This window comes from Neofelis nebulosa, chromosome 1, assembly GCF_028018385.1.
Source record: "Neofelis nebulosa isolate mNeoNeb1 chromosome 1, mNeoNeb1.pri, whole genome shotgun sequence".
Lineage (NCBI taxonomy): Eukaryota > Metazoa > Chordata > Mammalia > Carnivora > Felidae > Neofelis > Neofelis nebulosa.
The window spans coordinates 228,311,620-228,338,656 of NC_080782.1; the positions used below are offsets into that span (position 1 = coordinate 228,311,620).

The window sequence follows — 27,037 nt, forward strand, 5'->3', positions numbered from 1 at the left end:
TTTTAATTATTCCTGATATTTTACACTTAAATGTTTGATGTATCTGAAATATATCCTACTTTTCAGTATGAGGCCCAGGTTCAACTTAATTTGGTTTCCAAGTGGCTACCCAGATGCCCCACAGCATTTATCAATTCAGTTTTTGCCCACTGCTTAAAAACATCTTCTTTGTCATATTCTAAATATCCATATTTGTGTGGTGTGTGTGTTTCTGGCTTTTCCTTTCTGGTTCATGGACTTATCTATTCATTTTCTAGTACTGTAGTTTTAATTATTATAGCTTTATAATGTATATTAAATCCTCTAAGGCTAGTCATTCCTCATTCTTAGAATTTTCCTGGTTCTTTTTGTTCTTTATTTTTCAATATTAACTCTAAAAATTAGCTTGTCTGGTTCAATGGAAAATTATTTTGATATTTCTATCAGTATGGTACTAAATTTAAAGATTAATTTTAGGGAGAATTGATTTTTGATACATGTTCTCATCCATGATCATGGTATGCCCTTCTGTGTGTTGGATTCTTTTGTTTCCCTTGGTACCATATACATGTTTTCTTTATTTAGATATTGCTACGTTTTTGTAAAGTTTATTTCTAGATTTTCCTTTCTTGACTTTACAAATACTGTCTTCCATTATATTTTCTGATTATTGTTTGTACATATGAAGACTAAAGTATGATATATATTCATTTTGTTCCACTTTTTTAATTCCCTTAATGTTTGTAGTTTTTACTATAGTAGTTGATAATCTTGGATTTTCCAGAAAGTAATGATTATATAGATATAATCATACCATCTGCAGATAATACCCTTTTCTTTCTAATACCACTATTTTTCCCCTCTATGTTGATACAGTGTTTTTAATCAGAAAAATCATTTAAAAATATGAATTTTCAAGTTGTACATGCCCCTGATATGTAGCCCTGAATATTGGCCTCTTAGTAAGTATAATCAGGCTTCTTGAAGCTGTACATATTCTGAATACCTTAGTAAACCTTTGAAGATATTTAATGTGACTTAAAAAAAAAATCAGTGTCTAAAAAATGAGATACTTGGATTGAAAATAAATGTTTTTATTAATATTTATTTTTAAAAATTTTTGTTTACATTTTAATTAGTTAACATACAGTGCAATATTGGCTTAAGGAGTAGAATTCAATGATTCATCACTTACATACAATACCTAGTGCTCATCACAAGTGTCTCCTTAGTACCCATCTAGCACATCTCCCACCACCTCCCTCCATCAACCCTCAGTTTGTTCTCTGTCGTTAAGAGTCTCTTGTGGTTTGTTTCCCTGTCTCTTTTTTCCCCCCTTCCCATTTGTTCATCTGTTTTGTTTCTTAAATTCCACATGAGTGAATCATATGGTATATGTCTTTCTCTTCACTTATTTCGCTTAGCGTAATACACATTTGATTATTGATATTCAAATATAATATTCAAATACTGACAAATCATTTTACTGCTTTTTCCTCAGGACCAAATGGCTATTGCATGTGGATCTCGAGCTCACTTGGAAAAAGAATCAATTGCTCAGGTGAGGCTTTACTAACTGGCCTGGATCAGATTTTGTTTTTCTTTTTTTCATACTCATTAGCAAAAAGCAAGCTTTCATGTTTGATTTCATAAAAATGAATTTCTTTTCAAAGGGAAAGAAAATAATTTTTTACTGTGTGAAAGATTAACACATTTAGGAATTGATTATTTTTTTCAGTGAGTTTACAAAAAAGGATGTAAACTTCACTTTGACTTAGGATGCAAGCAGCTTATTTATTTATTTATTTTTCTTTTTAAGACACAGGAGTCCCCATTCAGTTCTGATATAAGGCAAACTTTTCTAAATGATACAGTTCTGAACCATTCAGCTTACCTTTAGTTTTTCTTTTAATGGCACATTTAAGTACATTTAAAGTTTGTTTTTTTCCTTTTTTTTTTAACTTTATTCCTCTTAAAAAAGCACTATATCTTAAAATTTAACAAGTTGTGACTGCCCTCACTAAAGACTTTAAATTCTTCATTTTGTAATTTGTATTATTGGGCTACAAAAATTGGAATAACTTGGGAGGAAAAAATAATAAGGAATTTATTCTGTGCAATTTTAAATTCTTTTTTAAATTTTAAAATTATTTTAATTATTCACTTAAAAATGTGGGCCCATGGGGCGCCTGGGTGGCGCAGTCGGTTAAGCGTCCGACTTCAGCCAGGTCACGATCTCGCGGTCCGTGAGTTCGAGCCCCGCGTCAGGCTCTGGGCTGACAACTCGGAGCCTGGAGCCTGTTTCCGATTCTGTGTCTCCCTCTCTCTCTGCCCCTCCCCCGTTCGTGTTCTGTCTCTCTCTGTCCCAAAAATAAATTAAAAAAAAAAAAAATTAAAAAAAAAAAAAAAAATGTGGGCCCAGTGTATCAAGCCCAGTAATTGTCCATTATATTCTTTATGGTTCATCTACTGGAGTCGCCAAATAGATCAAGAATAAAGCAGTATTTTTCAATCCAAGGTCAAAATTATCTGGGGAGGTTTTTTTCTTTGGTTTTAAACATGTGTATTTCTAGGCCAATCCCAGGCACACTGAATAAGACCATAGAAATGAACCAGGAATCTGCATTTTTAACAATTTCCCAGGCCACGCTTACACCCAGAGTTTGAGAACCAGTGGAATAAAAGGTTAAACCTTTCCCTCCCTCAATGATTCTGAAATAAGACACAAAGAAATTTTTTTTTTTTCAAGATATACTGATGGCAGGGTCATAGAACCTCTTAAGAATTATGTTCAGGTATGGAAACCTAGACTCTTCCTAAGAAATAAATTATTTTAATATCTTCAGCATCTAATCCAGTGTTCTGTGTCTCTGTGGACACTCACTGGTTTTAAAAAAGGTAATCTGTTAACCATCGAGGTTATCATACTCCTAGAAATTTAAAATTGCAAGATTGCTTAGAGATTAGCTAGTCCAGCTTCATCAATTTACTGATGCACAGGGGATAAGAAGAGGAAGAGTATATGTCTAAGATGTTTACATTATTTGTAATTTTATACTTATATAAATTTTATAATTTTACAATTATAAAATAATAGAAACTATAGGGATGCCTGGGTGGTTCAGCTGGTTGAGCATTTGATTCTTGATCTTCACTCAGGACATGATTTCAAGGTTGTGAGATCAAGTCCCATCTCAGGTTCCATGCTGAGTGTAGAGCCTGCTTAGGATTCTCTCTCTCTCTCTCTCTCTCTCTCTCTCTCTGTCTCTCTCTCTTTCTCCCTCTGCCCTTCTCCACCTCTTTCTCTCTTTCCCTAAAATAGAAAAAATAAAAAATAAAACCTAATACTTGATATCTAAAAACAAAAAAGAAATGATAAAATGCTAAATTCCAACAATAGAAAATATAGATATGTTCCTGGATGAAATATGCAGCCAATAAAACAGATGATCATGCAGGCTATATAATAATATGAGAAAATATCCAAAATATTAGGTTATATGAAGAAAAAAGAGTACAATTATAAATACTGCATAATTGTTTATGTAAAAATTATCTGTATAAACAAAAACACTTAATGAGACCAGGCTGATATTAAATTAATGATTTTATGTTTATTTTTTTCCTTTTTAAAAAATGTAGAAAAGTACAAAGGATAATGTATTTGGTGAAGGAAAAAAGATTTGGAAAAATAGGAAGCAAGAGAGTAATTAAGAAGCTAGTGAAGGCAAGAGAGAGTGTGTTCATATGCCCATATGTTCTGTGTAACAGTTATAACAGGGATGTTTATATTGTCTGGGTATTCTTGCATTTATTATTTTTAAAAGATTCAAAATAGAATCCATTGGTGTTTATTTGATGTCCTTAGAATTTCTTCAAAGAGTCTTGGCTTACATCTTGGGACTTCTTTGAACTTATTTTAAGATAATAAAAGTACCAGTCAGCTTTAAATTCCACCTGAATTCCTTGTTTACATTTCATCAGCATTAGAGAGAATATTGTTAATAATGAAGTAGTGAATGTCTTTTTCCTTCATATTTTTAAATGTCTATTTCAGAAGTTCGTATAATGTTATTCTATGACTGTTAGTTTTATGTAACTAAGTCCGTTGCATAATATATTTTTAGATGTCTTATAAATTGTAAGATATTTTGCAAAGTTAAAATAAAAATTAAAGGGAGATCCTCTTGTTTGTATGTTAGGAATCAAATAAGTTCTTCATATGAAGTCCATGTGTTTCTGGTTTTTTAAAAATAACCATTATCCTTAAACAAACAAAAATGTTCTATTAACATCCAAGCAAGAGTGGCCATGAATATTTCCATTTGGTAACCAGTAAGTTCACCTAAATCACATTCAAGATCATTCAAGGAAAATAGTTTATAGGCATTATTATTATTATTTTTTTTTTTACCTTGTGATTTTAATTTTTCTAACTTTCAGTTTCTATTTGTTCCTTTTGTAAGCATAAGTGCTCTTTTGGAGGTTTAATCAGTCAACCAGTATTTATTGGAAATATTTTATGTGAAAGGCTCTGAGCAAGCTGTTATGAGATTACCCAAGTATTTTAAGATGAGGTTTCTGCCCTATCTGCTTAGAGAGGTAAGACCTGTTTACATCAGAACATAACTAATGATTCCAGGTGATAAGTGAGAAGTGATAGATCCTTCCAAAAAGTTTGTTTTACAGTTGACAAACATTTTGCAAAACTGCTCCAAAGTGGTAACTGATTTATATTTCCATTAGCGGAATAATCCCATTGCTCCACATCCTAACAAAAGATTTAATGCTATGATTCCTTTTAACGCTTGCCAGTTGGATGGGTATAACATGGTATCACGCTATGGTTAAAATTTGGTTTTATTGGTTGCTAATGAGAATGACCATTGTTCAGAGGGCTCTCTTGTGTCCTTTTCTGTGAGCTGCTCTTATGCTCTTTCCAATTTGCTTTAGTACTCTTTTCACTTTTTATTTCTAGAGAGTTCTAAAATTTTATCTAATGTAGAAAGAATGGAGACTAATCATTTTCAGTTATTTGCACAGCAGCTATTTTGTTCCACTGTGTTATTTCACTTTTTTTCTCCTTTGTAATGTGAAATATAATAAAAACACAGAGAAGTACGTACACACAGACACACACACACACTTAAAAAAATGTTTCACATACCTTATAGATAAGTGTTTTATTCTTTTTCCCTTCCTGCCCTGTTTAATACACAAATGAAACTGCAGTTAGGATGTAAAGTGAGCTCCCAAGCTTTCTTCCTTTATTAAAAACATTTATTGAGTTCCTGTTACTGTCTGTGCCAAACACTTGGCTAAAGGCTTTAATCTTATCTCATTTAATCTTTACAGTAACTTTGTGAGGTGGGCATTTTCGTTCCCATTTGATAAAAGAGGAAAGTGGGATAGAGAGTTGAAGTAATGTGCTCAAGGCCACCCTAATCATTAATGTAGCCAGGATTCAAATAATCAGTCTGCTCAGGTCACTGGCTTTCTGTACTTTGTTGTGTTATCACTGGTCCGTCATAGTTCTGTTTGATAATAATAGAAAAAGCCACATAAATGAAGAATGACACTACAGATTACAGTTATAAAAAGCAAAAGCCAAAAGGAGGAAGGGAAACACTAAATAGTATGAAATATTAAATGTTCTACATAGATTCTTAGTAGGTTGCTAGTGTGTATATATCGTGTATCATTCCACGGATCTATTACATTTGAGAAAACTTTTAATTTTTTTTTTTTTTTTTTTTAACGTTTATTTATTTTTGAGACAGAGAGAGACAGAGCATGAACGGGGGAGGGTCAGAGAGAGGGAGACACAGAATCTGAAACAGGCTCCAGGCTCTGAGCCGTCAGCACAGAGCCCGACGCGGGGCTCAAACTCACGGACCGTGAGATCATGACCCGAGCCGAAGTCGGACGCCCAACCGACTGAGCCACCCAGGTGCCCCTGAGAAAACTTTTAAACATGAAAGTCTTGAATATGATAATTAATGACCTATTTATCTTATGTTTTAACGTTTGCAGTGTTTAATGTATAATGGCATATTATGTTGTGTTACTATTATTAATAAAAGTAATTACTAATGATAGTGAATAGTCAGATAGGATTACAGACCACTTAGGTTTGATATCCAAAGCATTAAAAAACTTAATTGTTAAAAGTATATTTATCAGATGTCTGCCATACCTAATTGAAGAGACTGTTGTTTCAGACTCCTTAGTCTGTGACTTTTTGACAGATACTCTGCTGTACTTTTTCTATCAGTATTCTCATTAACTAAGCACAGAACTTTAGGTTTAAACCATAGTGTTTTGTTTTTCCAAGAATCTCCAGTAACTGTCACCTTTTTTGAAACTGAAATCTATTTGGGGCAAACAGGCACAAAATCTATAGATGAACCAGATGCTGGTTCATCAGCCCAAAACTGCTGTGGTGTACTTCTGGTAGATTAAAGCCTTGACCCCTCACAGGTACTGTGATTCTTCTTGTCTGATTCTTCTCGAACCTGTGGGAAATGAATAACTGCTCCCCTGGTACCACTCCCCTGCTCTAATATAATATACTTTGCCAGTGAAGCCAACAGAACAATGGTGTTCATATGTAAGATCTACCCAGTCAATTAAATATTAAAATGCACTTGTCTACAGCCAGGTGTTTTCAATTGTCCTCTACAGATTAATGGAAAAGTCATTTATATTTTGTCTTTGTTTTAGCGTTCTTACTTCCGTACTCTGCTCATGTATGGGTTCCACTTTCTGGTGTGGTTCCTTTGTGTCAAAGGGATCAGAGACACACAGTGTGGCTTCAAATTATTAACTCGAGAAGCAGCTTCACGGACATTTTCATCTCTGCACATCGAACGATGGTAAGTTCCCAGCAGATGTCCTGGGCATGTCTTACACAGCAGTTGTTCCAGGCAATGAGAAACAGCCCTATATTCTCAGAGTGAACACTGAAGTTTAAACAAAATTGACACTTAATGTATGTAAAGTTAATCTGTGCCTTTATTCTTTTACTGAGTTGGATCTAATTTTCAAAATCTCAAACCAAACATATGGTATAAAGTTAATTTTTTCACCTTAATTGTGGATGGTACAAATTGAAAAGCCTTAAAAACATCCTGTTTCTTTAGGCTTCCTTCTTTTCCTTTGAAGAAAAAAAAAAAAAAGCTCAGAAATAGCAAAGTGAAAGAGGGTACCCGTTTTCTTTTTGTTCTTTCCTTTTCAGTAGTAAGTTCCCTCTCCGGCATATGACAAACCAGTCTTTGGACCTCTGCATCCCCTTCTACCTTCTGTGGTTTGTTTGTTTTGTTTTTAAATTTTAACGTTTGTTCATTTTTGAGAGCAGAGAGAGACAGAGTGCAAGCAGGGGTGGGGCAGAGAGAGAGGGAGGCACAGAATCTGAAGCAGGCTCCAGGCTCTGAGCTGTCCACACAGAGCCCCGATGAGGGACTCAAACTCACAAACTGTGAGATCATGACCTGAGTTGAAGTCAGACGCTTACCCGACTGAGCCACCCAGGCGCCCCCCCCACCCCGCCTCCACCTTCTACCTTCTTAAAAACTTCATCCTGTTCATTTATTTTGTCTTGTCTTTTCCCCTTAACCACATCTTTTACACAGGTTTTTAAAACAAGTTTAAATTTCCCTTGCCATTTAAAAATCAAAAAACAAAAAACAGCCTCTCTCTATTGATAGCCCCCCTCAGTACCTCTCCAGCTCCAGCCCTTTTTCCCTTCACAGCCAGCTTTTCTTGAAAGAGCACTCTATGTTCACTGTCTCTGTTTTCTCACTTCCCACTCATGCCTTACGCCACCTCAGTGTGGATTTTTCCCCCGCCCCTCCATCTAAGCATCTCGTTACCTCCTGTCATGAAACCCAGTGGTCATGTTTGATATGACCACTTACTGTCTTAATTAACCCATCAGCAGTGCTCCATACTTCTGAGCTCACTCTCCGGACATATCCCAGTTCCCTGGCCTGTCTTCATCCCAGACCTCTCCTCAGCTCTCTGCCGGTTTAGTGAGTAACACTGACACATGGAAGCTTAAAACCTTGCAGTCAGCTCTGACATTCCCCACAGGTCCTCCACATGTCCAGTTCATGGCCCAGACCTGTTACTTTTGGCTTTTATGTCCCTTTGTTTCTCTTTGTCTTTCCCCCCACCATCCAAGACACCATCATGTCCTACGCTGTAGCCCAAGGAGTCAGTCTTTTCAAAATTAGAAGTAATCAATCAAATGCACCTTTTTTGTTTAAAATCCTTCAGTAGCTTCCCAGTGCCTTCCCATGGCCTTGAGAGGTGCTGCATAATCTACCCACCCATGTCTCTACATAGGGACCCTTCCCTTTTCAACTTCTCCTCCTTCAGCTCTTCCATAGGGCAACGAACTCTTACTCTCCAAACCAGATCACATGCCCCTAATCGTATGATGTTGCTGTACCATAAGCCCTTCTTCACAGCACCCATCACATCATTAGGTTTTTGTTTTTATTTGCATAATGTTTCTTTGTCTCTATTAAAACATAAGCTCCAGGGGCGCCTGGGTGGCTCAGTCGGTTAAGCATCCGACTTCGGCTCAGGTCATGATCTCGTGGTCCGTGAGTTCGAGCCCCGCGTCGGGCTCTGTGCTGATGGCTCAGAGCCTGGAGCCTGCTTCCGATTCTGTGCCTCCCTCTCTCTCTGACCCTCCCCCGTTCATGCTCTGTCTCTCTCTGTCTCAAAAATAAATAAACGTTTAAAAAAAAAAAATAAAACATAAGCTCCAAAAGGGCAAGAATCCCATCTGATTTTGTTTGCTAATACATCCATCCCCCTATCTAATAGAGTGCCTGGCACATTATAGCTGCTCCTAAATATTGTTGAAAGAATTAATACTTAGTGTTACTCATGGGTTCTATATGAATTGTGTTCATGGTGGGAATCTACATAATTATTCCAGGAGATGTTCATTTTTGTAGTTTCTGTAACTTTTGTGCATCTATTTGCAAAGATATGTTATCTCCCTATAGATATCATATAACCCCCCCATAACTTTAAAAAACTATAATTTCAGGATTAAAATTATCAAACATGGTTTTTAATATCTTTATCCTACATTAAAAAAAAATTTTTTTTTAATGTTTATTTTTGAGAGAGTGAGCAAGCATGAGTGAGGGAGGGGCAGAGAAAGACAAAGACAGAATCTAAAGCAGGCTATCAGCACAGACAGAGCCCAACATGGGGCTTGAACTTAGGAGCCTTGAGATCATAACCTGAGCCAAAGTCAGACACTTAACAGACTGAGCCACTCAGGCACCCCTAAATTGTTTAAGTAATGTATATTTGATCTTCAGATTCAGATACATGTTTCTGTTATGTTGAAAAATAAAATATATTGATAGTTAATGGACTCCAAAATCAGTGAATCTAATTTAAGAAGCCATTCTAGAAGTAAAGCCCTCCCTCTGGATATAGTTTTCAGTCAACTGTTGGGTTCAGAACTAGGGTCAAAAAGCTAGGTTCTTTGTAGTTTGAAAGGAAGTTGGGAACTAAAGGTTGAGGACATTAGGGTTAGGGTTGATAATTAAGTTAGGGTTGATAACTTAAAAATCATGAAGTTTCTCTTGTCATAATTGTTCTGGCAATATAATGTCTGTTCTGTAATATAATGTCCAATATATAATTTAATATGAGACATATATGTAATTTTAAATATTCTAGTAGCCACACTAAAAAAGTAACAAACAGATGAAATTTATTTTTTTAATGTTTATTTATTTTTAAGAGAGAGCATAATCAGGGGAGGGGCAGAGAGTGGGGGCGGACAGAGGATCCAAAGCTGGACCCTTGCTGAGAGCAGAGAGCCCAACGTGCGGCTGGAACTCATGAACCATGACATCATGACCTATGACCTGAGCCTAAGTTGGATACTTAACCAACTGAGCCACCCAGAAGCCCCAAAATGTATTTTAATAGTGTACTTTAACACTGTATAAAAATGTCATCGTCTCAGCATGCACTCAGTATGAAAAAATATTCAGATATTTTACACATTTTTTCTGTGTACCATGTCTTCCAACTATAGTACATCTCACTTCAGACTAGCCACATTTCAAGTGCTCATGTGGCTACTATATTGGACAGCATAATTCTAGAGTTTTATTTAAGTTAAAGAACATTTTAAACTTTTTTTCTCTTTTAAATTTTATGTTCATGTGCATGCCTTTTTAATTATTTATTTGGGCTTGATTAACATAGGATTGACCTCAATTAAAATTTTAGCCTCTCACATCTCTCTTTAGGGTCCACATATGTTTATTTTATGCCTGTAAAGGAGAACCACTAAATATACATGTATCAACTTGATTAACAATATGCCCGTCACCATATTAATGTTTCACCAGTGGCTTTTATTCAAGCATCTCTGTTCCTGCACTTAAAATCAAGAAAGACTAAAGTATTTCTTTCTTATGCAGCACAAGTTATAGAAACCAAGTTGTGCATCTACTCTTTATGTCCAATGTAAGTGTCCCCTCAGACTGATATTTTAAGGACTTATTCTAAAATTTCATTGCAGTTTTTCTCATAACTTTCAGGAAATTCAAGTCAAGTAGAGTTTCTAGGTATTAGAATACATCAAGCTATAGTTAAAAACCAATAGGCAGGCATCTCTGATTCAGAATTACAGACCTAGTATGGGTTATGCTAAATAGTAAAGATATACATAATGTTAAATATAAATGTATGTTTATGTATGTTAATATTTAATTTTAACATTTTTAAACATAAAATTTTAAGCATAATATTTAACATCACATAAATATATTTAATTTTATATATATACACATATATATATGTGTATATATATATACACACACATATATATGTGTATATATATGTGTGTGTATATATATATGTGTGTGTGTGTGTATATATAAAATCTCCATCCTCAGAACTGTTACCTCACCTAAATTATTTCCATTTAATATTAAGGTATAATTTGACTCTTTTTATGAGTAATTAAAAAAAAAAAATTTTTAATGTTTGTTTTTGAGACAGAGACAGAGTGTGAGCAGGGGAGGGGCAGAGAGAGAGGGAGACACAGAATCCAAAGCAGGCTCCAGGCTCTGAGCTGTCAGCACAGAGTCCAATGCAGGGCTCGAACTCACAAACTGTGAGATCATGACCTGAGCTGAAGTCGGATGTTTAACCAACTAAGCCACCCAGCCCCAGTTTATGAGTAATTTAAAAAATGGAGTCCTTGAAATGTACTTTCTTCCTATGAATATTTTTTTTAATCAATGTTATATACATGGTTATAATTTAAAGTCACTTCCATAAGGCTTCTAAAAAATCATTGTCCTTTGCTCCCAGTCCCTCAACCCAATTCCTACTCCCTGGCTATGGCCACTTTCAGCTATGTGCTGTTCCTTTGTGGTAATTACTTTCATATTCAAAATAATGGGTTTGCATAGCCATGTCTCCGTTTTTTCAGTTTTAGATATTACTCCAAAATAAATCAATGGAGAAGTATAGTTTTCTTAAACCCCTGTATACCCTTCACACATATCCTCCTAATACAGTTTCTAAATACAGATCACTACTGATGGGTACAGGTGTGTAAAGATAATTCACATTCAAGCCATAGTGTACAATCTGATTATTTTACCTTTCTTGTAGTACTTTTTGTTTTCCTGAAGATAATAAATTTCTGGAGTTTTCTGTCGCACTACTTGACGATGGACCTGTCACTTACTTACGTTCACACTCCGTGAGGAGTAGAAAGTACCTCTCCGTGTGTTCCAGTGCATCCATGTGTTCCAGACTGTGCATCAGTTTCATTTTTTTCTTGGAGACGTCTCATCGGCTCTCACCTTTCTAGCTGTTCTCGGGCTTGCTGCACAGCTCCTGTTTTTTTCCTGGGTTTATATCCCTATTGTAGTAGAGCACGTCCTCTGTGAATCTTCCTAAAGAAATGACAACAAAATCTTGAGACTGCGTTGGCAATGCACTGCATTATTCTCTCACATTTGCCTCATAGCGAGCCGGAGACAGAAATCTAGGTTGGAAATCATTTTTCCTCGGGATTTTGAGAACATTGCTCTGTTGCCTTTGGCACTCGGTGTTTCTGGAGAGAAGTCCAATTCTGTCAGTAATCTGAATCTTGATTCTTTGTCTATGGCACGTTGTTTCCATCCCCTTTTGGAAGCTTTTACTCCACAGTGTTTTGAAATACCATGATTCAGGGACTTAATGTGGCTTTTTCATGCATCTTGTTGTGTATGCAGTAGGCACTCTAAATCTGGAAACCTGGGTCCTTTACTGCTGAGAAATGTCCTTTAGTCATTAAATAATTTCTCTAGTTTTTCCTTTTCTCCTATAAACAAATGTGAGCCTTCTGTGCTGATCCTGTAATTTTCTCTTCTCTTTTCTGTTTCATGTCTTTTGAGATTTTCCTCAATTTTATCATCTAGCGCTCCTTTTAAATTTGTGTTTCTGCTATCAAAAATGTTAACTTCCTACAACTCTTGTTTTCTAGTATTCATTTTTTTTACCCTATTCGTTTCATGAGTACAGTACCTTCCACTACTACTTAATGTCTCATTTAAAACTGTGACATTTTCTTCTTTCCCTCCATAGTTTCTGTTGTCCCAATTTTCTTTGTTTTTATCATTAAAGTCTGGCCTCACACGTATTTAGTGTGGTACTACAAAGCTCATCGGAAGCTGTGTACATGGTCAGAGAACTCTGATCAACTCACCATGGATTAAATAGTGGGCCGCTTTATGTGGGAAACTTTCAACTGTCCTTATCTTTTGGGCTGGTTGTTTTCACTAAAGTAGGATTTCCTGATTTCCTGTCTGGTGGAAATGAGCCTGGCTGCCAGCATTCACACAACCAACTTGAGGAAAGGAGAATCCCCTTGAGCTTTTCCGTGAGTCCTCCCTTTTGAAGCCCCTCCTGCACCACCTGCAGACCTCATTTGCAGTGAGGCCAGGGATGCCTGAGCCTTTGGAGAGGTCTGCGGGACCCATAGCCTGCTTCTAGGCTTCTCCCTTCTCACAGTCTACTTTTCCTAGTTCCCAGTTGTCCAGCTACTTTCCAAGTTTCAGATTTTTTTTATTACTTCCATCCCTTCTTTGTTCTTACGTGTTTATTCCATCATTGTTGTTTTAATTTTAGTGGGACTTCAGGAGGGAGCAGTAGAGGACATGTGTGCCTGGTGTGTTTAAAAGAGTATCAACATGCCCTTTGTTCTTCAGGAATAGATCTGTGAGGTCACAGCTATACGAGGAACTGAGTAACAAAAGAAAACAGTGGCTCTGCCCTCCCTGCATTTGTGAAAACAAGTGAAGGCATCGGAGATAGAGAGTGACCCTTATACTGCTTATGTGCCATAGCGTGAGATTCTATCCAGAAGTACTTGGTATTTCAGTTATGTTTGCTCTGGTGACAGATTGGTCTCTTAAGGTGATGTGAACTGGAAATTTCTTTTTAAGCAAACATCTTCATGTCTTTTAAAATGTTAAAAGAGAAGAATATAGTAAAAGTAATAGAAGATGAATCGTCCTTACAGGGTTTTTTTGTAAATATAAAGTAATTTCAGTTAATCCGTGCTTCTTTTTCCCCACTCCTTTCCACTCATCATTCTTATGTTGTTTTGCATCTTTGATAAGTCATCATATGCTGATATCCTTAGAACAGTATTTAATAATCGTGTTCAAATTATTGTATATCATTAGAACCAACTCAACCTTTTGGGTATTTTTTGGTTTTGTGTTAAAGGGGAGGGTTAAGGGTTAACCAGGTTTAATATTCATAAAATTTCCTCCTTTCGTGAGTGTCCCATGCTAGTTAACAAAAGTTTTACACAGTCCTTTTAACAACACAAAGAACGCCTTTGTAGATGGTTTTATCATCTTAAGTAAATATTTTATTAGGATAAGAAAAAGCATTACATGTTTTTTTTTTTTTTTAAACGTTTTCATATTCACTTATCCAAACACTTGGGATTTAAACAAGTCACACAGTGGACAGTCACAGTTTTGTGGCCAAGAAGACAGAACTCCCAAATTCAAGTTGTCTGAAATCAGGGAAATCAAGCAGAAGTGGGTTTTAGGTATTTTCGTGTTTGTGCTAATATTTTAAAACCAACCCCCTGGAAGTCCGAAGTGTGTTCCATGCAGTCCAGAAAGCGGGGGCTTAATGGCTCAAGAGGAAAGCAAAGCTGTGAAGGACTGGAGCGCTTTCAGTTACCAGAGCGTGAAGGTTTAGCAGGTGATGGTGCTGCTCTCCCCGAGCTCACTGCCAGTGAGAGGAGGAAACTGGCTTCAAGAATTTTGTAAGCAGAATCCAGGAAAATTTCAAAGTCAAGATGCAGAAACTAGGGAAAGCAGATTTGACCTAAACCACGGAGGAGGAGCTTCTGGAGCCTTTCATAGGGAGAAGGAAGGATGAACTGGGAATTCAGACTGGAGATGATTTTAACAGGGTTAAGTGAAAATGAGACAATATATCAAATTCCCATGTATATATTTAGTTATACCCAAAGAGCATTTCAGACTAAAGTGGCTTTTTACTTTCAACAGCTGGCAGTACTATATTGCCCAGGACATATGAGGAAGGGCAAAGGAGAAAACAAGGCCCTAGTGAACCATGTATTTAAAAAAGAAACCTTAGGGCGCCTGGGTGGCTCAGTGAAGTGTCCAACTTGGGCTCAGGTCATGATCTCATGGTTCGTGGGTTTGAGCCTCACACTGGGCTCTGTGCTGACAGCCCAGAGCCTGGAGCCTGCTTTGGATCCTGTCTTCTTCTCTGTCTGCCCCTCCCCACTTATGCTCTGTCTCTCTCTCAAAAATAAATAAACTTGAAAAAAAAGAAAGAAAGAAAAGAAAAGAAACCGTGATCCTCTGGTGGTAGATGAATGAAATCAAACAACTCTTAAGTGATGGACATTTTCTCTAAGAGCTGCTCAGAGTTCTGTTTTATCAACTCTCTGAATCAGTTGAAAATGCTATGAGTTCTGTACCTTGAGGTAGTGAAGCCTGGGATTGAAAGCAATCGATTTTGAAAAATTTCCATGATTAAATTTTCTCAGAGCCCAAGCGGCCTTTTTTACCTCTGGGGGTTTCTGACTTGTGATGGAGACACCATATTTCTCATTTAAATGTTATGCAATGACACACTAAATTATTGACCTTGAAGCTCCTGAACTACTTAACCTTTTGTTTGACCTTCTGTGAATCTGACTTTCAGTTTTACTATATAAGCTCTATATCTGCCTTTTAAGCTTCTTTAAAACATGCCAAATTAGAGATTTAATTACACTCTATCTCTCTTTTTAAAAATAAAAATCAATATATTTTCTGTTTCAGGGCATTTGATGTAGAACTGCTTTACATAGCACAGTTCTTTAAAATTCCAATAGCAGAAATTGCGGTCAACTGGACTGAAATTGAAGGTGAGTATATTGTCGATGTTTCGGCTGATCCTGGGTGGGGTGGGGAGATAGGAGACAATACAGTAGTCCAGTAAACTTAACTGGCTGCCCCCTTCAAGACCTCCTCAGCTGGCTTGACTCAGACGTGGTTGTGTAGAGTTCTGGCTACTAATCCCCTCCACCCTCCAGATGGCACACAACCTTCTCTATCCTTGCAGTCTCCTCCTGGGGGCTTCAATAGGCCTACTACCCTACCCCACTGTAGAATTCAGTAAAACTTCTACAGCAGACAAGATCATGGTAATCTGAGGTTAGAAGAAAGTTGGTAAGTCTTTTAAGATAAATTTTGTTTGTGTCATCTTTTTTTTTAATATTCTCTTACTTCATTACTCAGTAGGTATTGATTACCTACAAGCCACCATGCAGAGCTTAATAAGGAACTGTAGTTGTTTTTACCGCAAATGTCCACATCCATTCAGAGCCAGTCTTTAACTGGTATCTGTACATATATCCAAAAATGTGAAAATCTCTAAGATCTCTAATAATGTGAAATCTATACAGAAATCTTAATAATTCCTGTTTGAAAAAGCTTTGAAAGCTTATATTGTAGAACGTAAAAAATATTCTAGTTTTCTCCTTTGCTTACCTTACAATGCCCCTAAGTTAATTCACAGTGTGGGCGCACTTACCATTCAAGTGGAGATTTTTCAACTGAGTCCTTCCTCCTCTGCTGAGCATGGCCTCCTCTCAGAAAGTCACTGTTGCAGTATACCATGACTGTTATGTAACCGTGGATGTTTAGGGACAGGAAAAGGTTAAGAAGCAGTCTGGGGATCATACAAACTATACAGTACAGAACAAATGCAAACGTCTTGGGAGTCTTGCTGAATCAAATTTAGCTTACAAAAATTTTAGTACTCTCTGCAGTAGCTACCTAGATCAAAGGGGATTGAGAAGCTGGTAAAAGATTGCTCAGATTTGTAAGATCTGTTGTGTTGATCTGTGTTGATTTATGCCCAGCATAGACTCTGTAGGAAGTTGAAGTGGGGAAGAGTAAAAATGGGTTTCATATTTATATCATTTGTTCATTTGCATTTCAGAGATAGTTGTGTATTATTTTTCATTAACCGGCACTCAATGAGCGGTTTTGTATCAGTCATTCCCAGAATCGTCGGCCATATATACCCAGCGCCTCCTCCCTATAATAGGGCCATCCAAAATTTCCACAATTTAGATCCTTCCCAGTTTCATTTCACTTCCAAGATGTTTTGTTTTTGTTATTAGAGAAACCACTCACTTCAGCTTTGAAGATGTCTCTTTTGTAAATGATAAAAATAAAATTAAGGTGGATGTGTTACTGTGTTAATTAACTTAATTGTGGTAATCATTTCACAGTATGTGTAAGTGTATGTGTGTTTATATATGTATATATATCAACTCCTTACATTCAACACTTTAAATATATTTCAATTTTGCCAACTCTACCTCAAAATTTGGGGAAAAAAAGAAAGAAAAACAGGAAGAAGCCAGAGTATTTGGGCTTAAATGTGGAAAATTGTCACCAATCAGTCTGTGACAGTTTACCACCTCGCACCCATTACCTGACCTGCAATCTATTTTTGACTTACTGAAAAAACAGTTCTATGGGATAAAATCAAGGAATACAAGCTTTTACAACATGCTCCAGGAGGCAGATTTCCTGTAGTCAACTAGGGTTGGCATACTGCCTCTTGGCAACCACTGGAAAGAAGATGTCGTAGCTAAGATAGTATTTATCTTAGCTAACTGAAGAGTCTTTGGTAGAATTAGAATAAAAAGTGAGTTTTTGTCTTATATTTCTTCTCCCAGATTAATTTATATTACATGTGGAGATGTACCTGTTTCTCTATAGTGCATGAGACTGAAAAGTAGCATGTAAAACAAAACAAAAAAATGCACCCCCAAAAACATTTTTAAATGTATAGATGGAATTAAATATATACACTTGTACATAATTACATGCATACATGCCTAATATAAAAAATAAATTACGGTGACTAGAAGCTCAAAAAGGTCATGTAGACTGACTTCTAAAATATAATTTTACACTGATATATTTTCTCCAGAGTTCAAGTTAATTCATTTTTTAATTATTTTTAAATCACAGGTTCTAAATTAGTTCCATTTTGGAGCTGGCTACAAATGGGCAAGGACCTACTTTTTATACGACTTCGATATTTGACTGGTGCCTGGAGGCTTGAGCAAACCAGGAAGATGAATTAGGTTACTTGCCGTCTTTGTATTCTTACGTATCAGTGTCACGTTATTTCACCGGAAATTAAAATTTTAAATAAACCTGGAATAAACCTATGCCCTTGCCTGCCTTTTGATAATTTTTAAAGAATTAACTGCCATAACTATAAATGTTTATACCTCTTTTGAACCCCCCCCAAAAAAATTAAGGTGTTCGTAACAAAGTCAGATTTTCTTTTGCTTCAGCAGTTTTGTTTATTGATTCTTATTATCATTATGATTCTGAGAAATATGACTTTTAAACAGAAGAGAGAAGCAGTTATTCTACCTGCATAATTCTCATGAATTTAAATATAAACCATAATCATATACCTGTGCTCAGAGATTTAAAAATAAAATTGGCATATGTTTAAATATATGCAAACTTATTAGTATTAAGCCCATATTCAACTTATAAAACACTAGGAAATTGTATGTTAAAGAAAGGATGTAGGGCACCTGGGTGGTTCAGGCTGTTAAGCATCCCGAATCTTCACTTTGGCTCAGGTCATGATCTTACAGTTCATGAGTTTGAGCTCCACGTTAGGCTCCACGCTGACAGTGTGGAGCCTGCTTGGCATTCTCTCTCTCTCTCTCTCTCTCTCTCTCTCTCTCTCTCTCTTTCACTCTCAAAATAAATCAACTTAAAAAAAAATTTAAAGGAAGGATATAGGCTCTCTCACCAAGGCATCTACTTCCTTATATGGTCTTTACATCTCTCTTCCCCAATTTTACTTACATATATTGCACTTATTTTCTTACTTCCTGGCAACACCTTGCTCTTGAGTTCATGTTACTAGAAATTGAAAATTCTTTATAAAAAAGAGAAAGTTTTGGGGGCACCTGGCTGGCTCAGTTGGTAAAGCATGCAACTCTTGATCTCAGGGTCATGAGTTCAAGCCCCATGTTGGGTGTAGAGATTATTAAAAAAAAAAAAAAATGTTTTCTAACATTGATAAATGCATATACTTAACATCAGAAGCCTATGTTTTTGAGATACTATCAAGACTAATGAATAGCAATTATAAAATAATTTACCCCTAGAACTCAGAATTAGATTATTTCTGATGTTTTAGAGAAACTAATAACAATATCTAACATTTATTGAGTGGTTACTGTATGCCTGCCACTGTTCTAAGCACCTAGTGTATATCATGATTCACTTAACTTTTACAATGGAAGAGGAAACAGGTATAAAGTAGTTACTCACTCAAGGTCGCACAGCTAGGAACTAGTGGAGCTGTGATTCTAGCCCATGTAGTCTGGGTCCAAAGCCTACACTCTAATGGCTATCCTACGTCAGTTTCTGAAGGTATGAAAACTGGAGATACCTAAATAGAAACTTTCAGAAGTACACTATAACATTTTAAAGACAAAACTTAAGTGGAAAAGCTTAAAATAAGCTAAAAAATGACTCCTCTCCAGTAGTTTCAGCGACAGTGATATTATCACATCTGCAGTAGACAATAAGCCCCTTGAAAACAGAAACCATTTCTTACTCAAATTCGTATGCCAGCACAGTACTTAGTATATAGTAGACACTTAATGCTGATTACGTGAATAAACAAACTTCATTTACCACCAGATTTTAAGAGCATTTAAGTCACTTAAGAGAACAAAGCAAGGCTTATGCAAGTAGAAATGATAGAAAGCCAATTGTAGAAGAATGAGCATTTACAAAGAGTGTAAAAGTACAAACCTGAACCAAATATAAGATCCTTAATGAAACTAAATAAAAATAAAATAATTTACAGGCATAGCTCATTTTATTGCACTTCACAGATACTTCATTGTTTTTACAAATGAAAGGTTTGGTCACCCTGTGCCAAGCAAGTCCTGGTGCCATTTTCTTCAGCATTTGCTCAGTCCATGTCTCTGTGTCACATTTTGGTAATTCTCACAATATTTCAAAATGTTTCATTATTGTCTTTGTTATCGTAATCAGTGATTACGACTCACTGAAAACTCAGATGATGGTTAGCACTTCTTAGCAATGAGGTAATTTTGGATTAAAGTATGTACCCTTTTTAAATAGAATGCTATTACCCTCTTTAATGGACTACAGAATAGTGTAAACATAACTATTATATGCCGTGGGAAACTAAACTCATTTGACTGATTTTACTGCATTTGCTTTATTGCAGTGGTCTGCAACCAAACCTGCAATATGCTCTTTGCAAGCTAGTGATAAAAATGCATATTTAAAGAATAATAGGATTTTGAGGGGAAGTTTCAATACTTTTATGTAGTTCATCCAGGAACACTATTTAGAAAGGTTTCTGATCTTGATGCCAATTTACCCATCTAAGCCCAGATTCACCTAGGTTAACAGCATAGTATAGAATCTGAAGCACTCTGTAAGAGAAAACATAGTTTGACTTGTTGACATTACAGAACCTGCTCAAAAAAAAATAACAAGCAGCCATGGCAAAAGTGAAACTATCGGCTATTATTTTCCCTATATATAAAAAAGTGTGATAAAAATGTTACATGCATTAGTTTCTCTGATGAAGTAACTCTATCAATAGGAATAATTACATTTCAGAAATAGGTAGGATTCGGCAAGGGATAGGGTGCTTGGGTGGCTCGGTCAGTTGAGCGTCCAACTTTGGCTCAGGTCACGATCTCACAGTTCCTGAGTTCAAGCCCTGCGTCGGGCTCCGTGCTGACAGCTCAGAGCCTGGAGCCTGCTTCAGATTCTGTGTCTCCCTTTCTCTGTACCATCCCCCCTATCCTGCTCATGCTTTGTCTCTCTGTCACTCTCAAAAATAAACATTAAAAAAAATTAAAAGAAAAAAATAAGTAGGATTAGGCAAGAGATTTGTCCATGGTCCCACAGGTAGCCAGGAGTTGTGCTTCTACTGAATAAAAAATAGGAAACATAAAGGATGGTGAGGTAGGATTAAAACTGAGAGGACAAGTTTATTACATGCAGATAACCTGACCATTCACTTTGTACCTTCTGACTTGTTCTTACATAATATTTATATATATAGTTTCACTTGAGATTGTATCAGGACAACAGTGTGTTTGACACCTGTAATTCAATGTCTACAATCTTGTGTCTTTCCACCATTCGTGGTTGATTCTCAGTTCTATTTTCCATTTTCTTTATTCAATTACGATTTCCTTACGAGCAGAAACCTTGCCTTTTATTTTATTTGTGTGTCTCCACAGCATCCTAAATTGTGATTTTTCAATAAAGGTTTCTGAAATGGTTAGATAATGCCACCATTTCAATTCATTTGTCAAAAAAAAAAAATTACAGGAATGAGTTTCTCCATTTTATTAATAGCTAAATCCCCTGAAGTAATAGTCTAGTAGGCTGTTTTGTTTTTGCACAATCTCAAAATCCATCAAATCTACAAATTAATGATTTCATTATATCAATCCAATAAAGGGCTTTATGAAGTAATACATTTGTAATTCACTGTTTTTGAATAAAACTCCAGGTAGTATTTTGATGGTCACAAAAAAAGAAGTATCTTTACAGATTTGATCCAATCCAGGTGGTCTTTTTGTACGCTATATATATACATGTGTGTGTATATATACATATACATATATATATATTACATGTTATATATGTATGTGTATATAAAACATATATATGTATATATAACATACACATATTTTTTGAAACTCATCCCAGGATCCCTTGATACAGTGATACAGTGCTCTAGTTATGCAAGCAAAACAGATCCTATCCTGACATTTTGAAGACTTTGCATTTTAAGGGCACGATGCCTGCAAATCTTACCTGCAGAACCACATACCTGGAAGCATTCAGCCTGTCTTCAACTTATAAACCAAAGCCAGCTTACAAATCAGTTGTCTGGAACCTATAAAGTGTTTCCCATGAAAAATAATATTAAAAAATATGGTTAAGTCCTTACAGCAGTCTGAAAGATGTATAGCAAGCCTATAACACACCTGAACTACTCTGTACCGGTCTGCAGTAATACCTAACCATGCTTTGCAATGTGGAGAAATCGTTTTCCATTTTCCAAGTGGGAATGCCATGAAACTATCTCTACCCACAGCCTCTAGGAATCCCAATGAAAAGGTAGGCACAAAGGCGCGCGGGTGGTTCAGTCAGTTAAGCGTCCGACTTCGGCTCAGGTCATGATGTCGCAGTCTGTGAGTTCAAGCCCCGAGTCAGGCTCCGTGCTGACAGCTCAGAGCCTGGAGCCTGCTTCAGATTCTGTGTCTCCCCCATTCACGCTCTGTCTCTCTCTGCCTTTCAAAAATGAATAAATGCTAAAAAAAAAAAAAAAAAAGGTAGGCACATGAGCAGTGGGTCTAAACCTCACTGCAGCCGCGGTGGAGGCTATAGGGAACTTCCCCCACCTAGGAGGGTCTGATGGGGTAGGGCAAGGGGTCCAATGGTAATCAGCGGAAACCTGCTTGTAGTACTACATCAAAAGGTGTCCTACAGGAAGGACTGAAGGCAGAGAAGGGACCAAGAGTGACAGCAGTGATTCTTAGCTGAGAAGTAGCACAATGCACCTCAGAAATCGTCCCGGGAAATGAAGATATGTATACTACCTCTCTGACCCATGAATGTCTACATTAATAAGATAATACGTGTGTGTGTGTGTGTGTGTGTGTGTGTGTGATGATGATAATGAAGGTAAAGGGTAAGTGATTGTCAGTGCAACTCATTCCACTACGAGAGTAGGGACAGTAAAACCTGGGCCCCAAGAGCCATAGTGCTGACAAACATGCCCGAACCAACCAGTGTATGAATTTAAATTCGAATCCTCCAAAATAAAATTGAAGAGCAAGTACAAGTCCTTAAAATAATGATATATACACCCTCAAGGCTTTAGAAAAAATTCTTTTATAAATCACTCATTTATTCCCTCTTTTACTCAGTGAGTGCATATATATTGAATGCCTAGCTTCCAAGCATTGTTGGATGGCTTTATTATACAATTAGGAGGAAATCGATAGCAGTACCACATTTAAAAGGCATCTACCCCCAAATAATCTACTTGCAAAGAAAATGTGAAGCATTTATACAGCAATTCCAAAAATGTAAAATCAAGGGGCCAGTTATATTCTAAGCAAAAATAAATCTTTGCAGTTCAAAATTAGGACAATTTTCCCTAAATTATTATATTTCTATGGGACTCTCCATGCACAACATACAACTTCAATGAAAGTAGATTCACCTCCATCTGGGAAGATAGTTTATATCCTCTCAGTTCCTTTTGCTTTTTGTCATTCTGAAAAAAAAAAAAAAAAAAAGAACAGCAATCCTACTCATTTATAGTTTTCACTATATTCCTTGAGACCTAAAGAAACATTTCCTCAAACATTTTAATGGAAAGGCCAGCTAAATCAAGATAATGACACTACGACTATAAAAATTATAGTAAGTACTCCCACTTCTGGGAAGATAGAGTAAATGTACTTTTCCTTTCTCTCTCTTTTTTATTTGTAAGAACAAATAAAACCCCTGGACATTATATATACAACAAACATGAATAGACTCTGAAAGGTGCAAGAAGAAGGCAGACTGTGTAGAGACCTTGAGACATAAGGATGGACACGGTGGTGACTCCCTTGGGTTTTCTTTTTGTCTCATATCTCCCAGACTTGGAGGTCAAGGAGCCACCTGAAAATGCTGATGGGCACAGACAAAAAAAAAAAAAAAAAAAAAAAGTCCCTCAAATGCCTCTCTCTCTTTCCAAAGGACCAAGAAAGGAGCAAGGTCAGCAAAACAGTCACTGCTCCATTCCAATCAAACACTACAGAAAAATAAAATGGTGACCCCACCCTTGCTGACAATAGCAAAGGCTGAATGGGGAGCCTAGACTCACATCCTCATGAGGCTGTAATAAGGCACCTGAACACCCTTATCCAGGTGAAGTCAGAGAAGGCCAAGTAGGGAGCAGGATTTTCATTCCCATCAGCTGGCAGTGATTCCTCTACCTCATGACCTCAGAGGCGACCAGCCAGGGAGCCTCTCTTCCACCCCACCCTGCAGTAAGCGCTTCACCCTCTCCTCACTGAGACGGTGTCAGAGGAGGCCTCATTTCCTCTGGTGGCCCAGCAGTCATGAAACCACTCTTAACCACAGTCACAATGAACACCAGGTAGCTATAACTCCCTTCCCTCCAAAAGTAATAAGCAGACCCCCTTCCCTTTGGTATCAATAAGGGCCAAGTGGGGAATCTGTACTCACACCTCCACCTGGCAATGTAACAAGACACGTTCCCCTCCCCCTGTGGTGGAAAAAGCTAGCTAGTACAAGAAGTTTAAATGAGACCCAGAGTCCAAGAATATAATTTAAAAGTCCAGGTTTCCAAAAAAAATAATTTGTCAAAACAAGAACCAGGAAAACCTCAACTTGAATAAAAACAATCAACTGATGCCAACACTGAGATTACCAAAATGTTAGGATTATCTGACAATGATTTTAAAGCAACCATCATAAAAATGCTACAATGCATCTGCAAGCATGCTTAAAATGAATGAAAAAACAGAAAGCCTCAGGGGGGAAAAATCTCAGTGAAGAAAAAGAAGATACTAAAAACTAAATGGAAATTTTAGAAGTGAAAAATATAATACCTGAAATTAAAAGCTCAGTGGATGGACTCAATAGTAGAATGAAGGCAATGAAGGAAAGAGTCAGTAAACTCAAAGACAGATAAACAGAAATGACTCAATCTGATCAAGAGAGAGCAAAATGAAAAAAAAAATGTCTTGGGAACCGATGAAACTATAAAAATAAAAAGATCTAGCATTTGTATCAACAGAGTCCCTGGAAGGACTGAGAAAGTACTTGAGGAAATAATGGTCAAAAATTCAAACTAAACTATGAAAACAGTTCTTTGGACACGCATATATTGATCTAACAGTTCCCTGTATTCATTTTTAATTTTTTTGAATGTTTATTTATTTTTGAAGGAGCTACAGAGTATGAGTGGGGGAGGGGCAGAGAGAGAGAGACACACAGAATCCAAAGTAGACTCCAGGCTCTGAGCTATCACCACGGACCCCGATGCAGGGCTCGAACTCACGAACCGTGTGATCATGACCTGAGCCGAAGCCAGACGCTCAACCAACTGAGCCGCCCAAGTGCCCCAAAAGAATGTTAAAAAAAAAAAAAAAACTACACATAAAATCAGCAAGAAATAGAAAACACCACCAACAGGATCTAACAGACATTTATAGAAAATTTCACACAACAACAGCAGAACATATATTCTCTTCAAATGCCACCTACATCAAGATGGATCATATCTTAGACCATAACAAATGAATAAACTGAAATAATACAGAGTGCTTTCAAACAACAGATGAAACTAGAAGTCAACAGCAGAAACATGACAAGAAAATCTCCATCCAAACACTTGGAAACTAAACAGAACACTTCTAAATAATACAAGGACTGAAGAAGAAGTCTCAAGGGAAATTTTAAATATATATATATATATATATATATATATATATATATATATATATAGAACTGAATGAAAATGAAATTAGAACATAACAAAATTTTTGAAACACAGTCAAAGAAATGCTGAGAGGTAAATTTATAGCACTCAGTACATACATTAGAAAAGAGGGAAAGTCTCAAACCAGCAATCAAAGCTTCCACCTCAACAACCTAACATAAGAGCAAAATAAACCCATAATAAGCAGAAGGAAGGAAATAATAAAGATAAGATCGGAAAACAATGAAATTAAAAACAGCAAACCATAGAAAATAGCAATGAAACAGCAATGAAAACTCTACACACACAAATTTGGCAACTTAGATGAAATTGAATACTTCCTTGGAAAAACACATAGTACAATGCACCCATGAAACAGATCATTTGAATAGCTATAGCCCTGCACTATTAAAGAAACTGAATATAAAATTTTAAAAAGAAATCTTCAGGCTTCGATAATTTCACTAGAAAATTCTATCAAACATTTAAAGAATTAACACCAATTCTATACACTGTTCCAGAAAGAGAGAGAGACAGAGAAACACTTCCCAATTCATTTTATGAAATATTAGCTTGATATCAAAACAAAAGAAAGGGGTGCGTGGGTAGCTTAGTTGGTTAGGCGTCTGACTTCAGTTCAGGTCATGATCTCGCAGTCCATGAGTTTGAGCCCTGCATCGGGCTCTGTGCTAACAGCTCAGAGCCTGGAGCCTGCTTCAGATTCTGTGTCTCCCTCTCTCTTTTGCCTCTCCCCCACTCATGCTCTGTCTCTCTCTGTCTCTCAAAAATAAAGAAACATTAAAAAAATAGAAAGTACAAAAAAAGGAAAACTGCAGACCAATACCCTTTATGAATACAGACAAAAAAATCCTGAATAAGATATTAACAAATAACATTTCTCAGTATCTAAAAAAAAATTAAATTATACACAACATGATCAAGTGTGGCTTATACTGGGATGCTGGGGTGGCTCAATATTTGAAAATCAATCAATATCATACATCACGTTAACGGACTAAAAAAAAGAAATACTATATATGAATTATTTCAGAAAAATCATTGGAAAGTTCAATATCCATTCATGATAAAAATCCTCAGAAAAATAAGACTAGAGGGGAACTTCCCCAACTTGATAAAGTGAATCTACTGCATCTACAGATACCACTGTATATAATAGTTAAAAAAACGAATGCTTTTCTCTAAGGTCAGGAAGCTTTGCTCTAAGGTCAGGACCAAGGCAAGGATGCCCATTCTCACCACTCTTACAATTTTTTATTTTATTTTATTTTATTTATTTTTAATATAATTTATTGTCAGATTCTCACCACTCTTACTGAATATAGGGCTGAAAGTTCTAGTCAATGCAATGAGGCAAGGAAAAGGAATAAAATGAATATAAATGAAAAAGTAATAAATAAAACCGTCTATATTTGTAGATTACATGATTGTTTACATAGAAAATCCCAAGGAATCTTTAAAAAAAAAAGCATCCTAGAACTAATGAGTGAGTTCAGCAAGGTCACAGGATACAAGATAAACATATAATTATCAATTTATTTATACTAGCAGTGACCATATGGATACTGAAAGTAGAGACAACAAAAGAAAATAGGCAAATGGAACTATAACAAACTTAAAAATTTCTGTTCATCAAAAGAAATAATCAAAAGAGTGCAAAGGTGACCTACAGAAGGGGAGGAAACATTTGCAAATCACATATCTGATAAAGGACTAATATCTAGAATATATAAGGAACGGCAAAAACCCAACAAAAAACCCAAATAGCCCTGTTAAAAAACGGGCAAGACTTGAATAAACAATTCTCCAAAGAAGATATACCAATGGCTAATAAACATATGAAAAGATACTCAACATTACTGATATTAGGAGCAAGACAAATCAAAAC

General features: G+C 36.3%; 1 protein-coding gene across 2 annotated transcripts in view; it reads left to right on the plus strand.

The window, feature by feature from the left end:
• Window positions 1-17,758, plus strand: part of ALG5 (ALG5 dolichyl-phosphate beta-glucosyltransferase) — a 43,914-nt gene extending 26,156 nt beyond the window's left edge. For both annotated transcript variants that reach the window (XM_058687140.1, XM_058687149.1), the window contains 4 exons: window positions 1,481-1,540; window positions 6,703-6,854; window positions 15,345-15,430; window positions 17,556-17,758. In XM_058687140.1, the coding sequence (XP_058543123.1) occupies window positions 1,481-1,540; window positions 6,703-6,854; window positions 15,345-15,430; window positions 17,556-17,671 (414 nt within the window). In that variant the 3' untranslated portion in view covers window positions 17,672-17,758. The remainder of the gene's footprint in view (window positions 1-1,480; window positions 1,541-6,702; window positions 6,855-15,344; window positions 15,431-17,555) is intronic.
• Window positions 17,759-27,037: the final 9,279 nt, after the last annotated feature.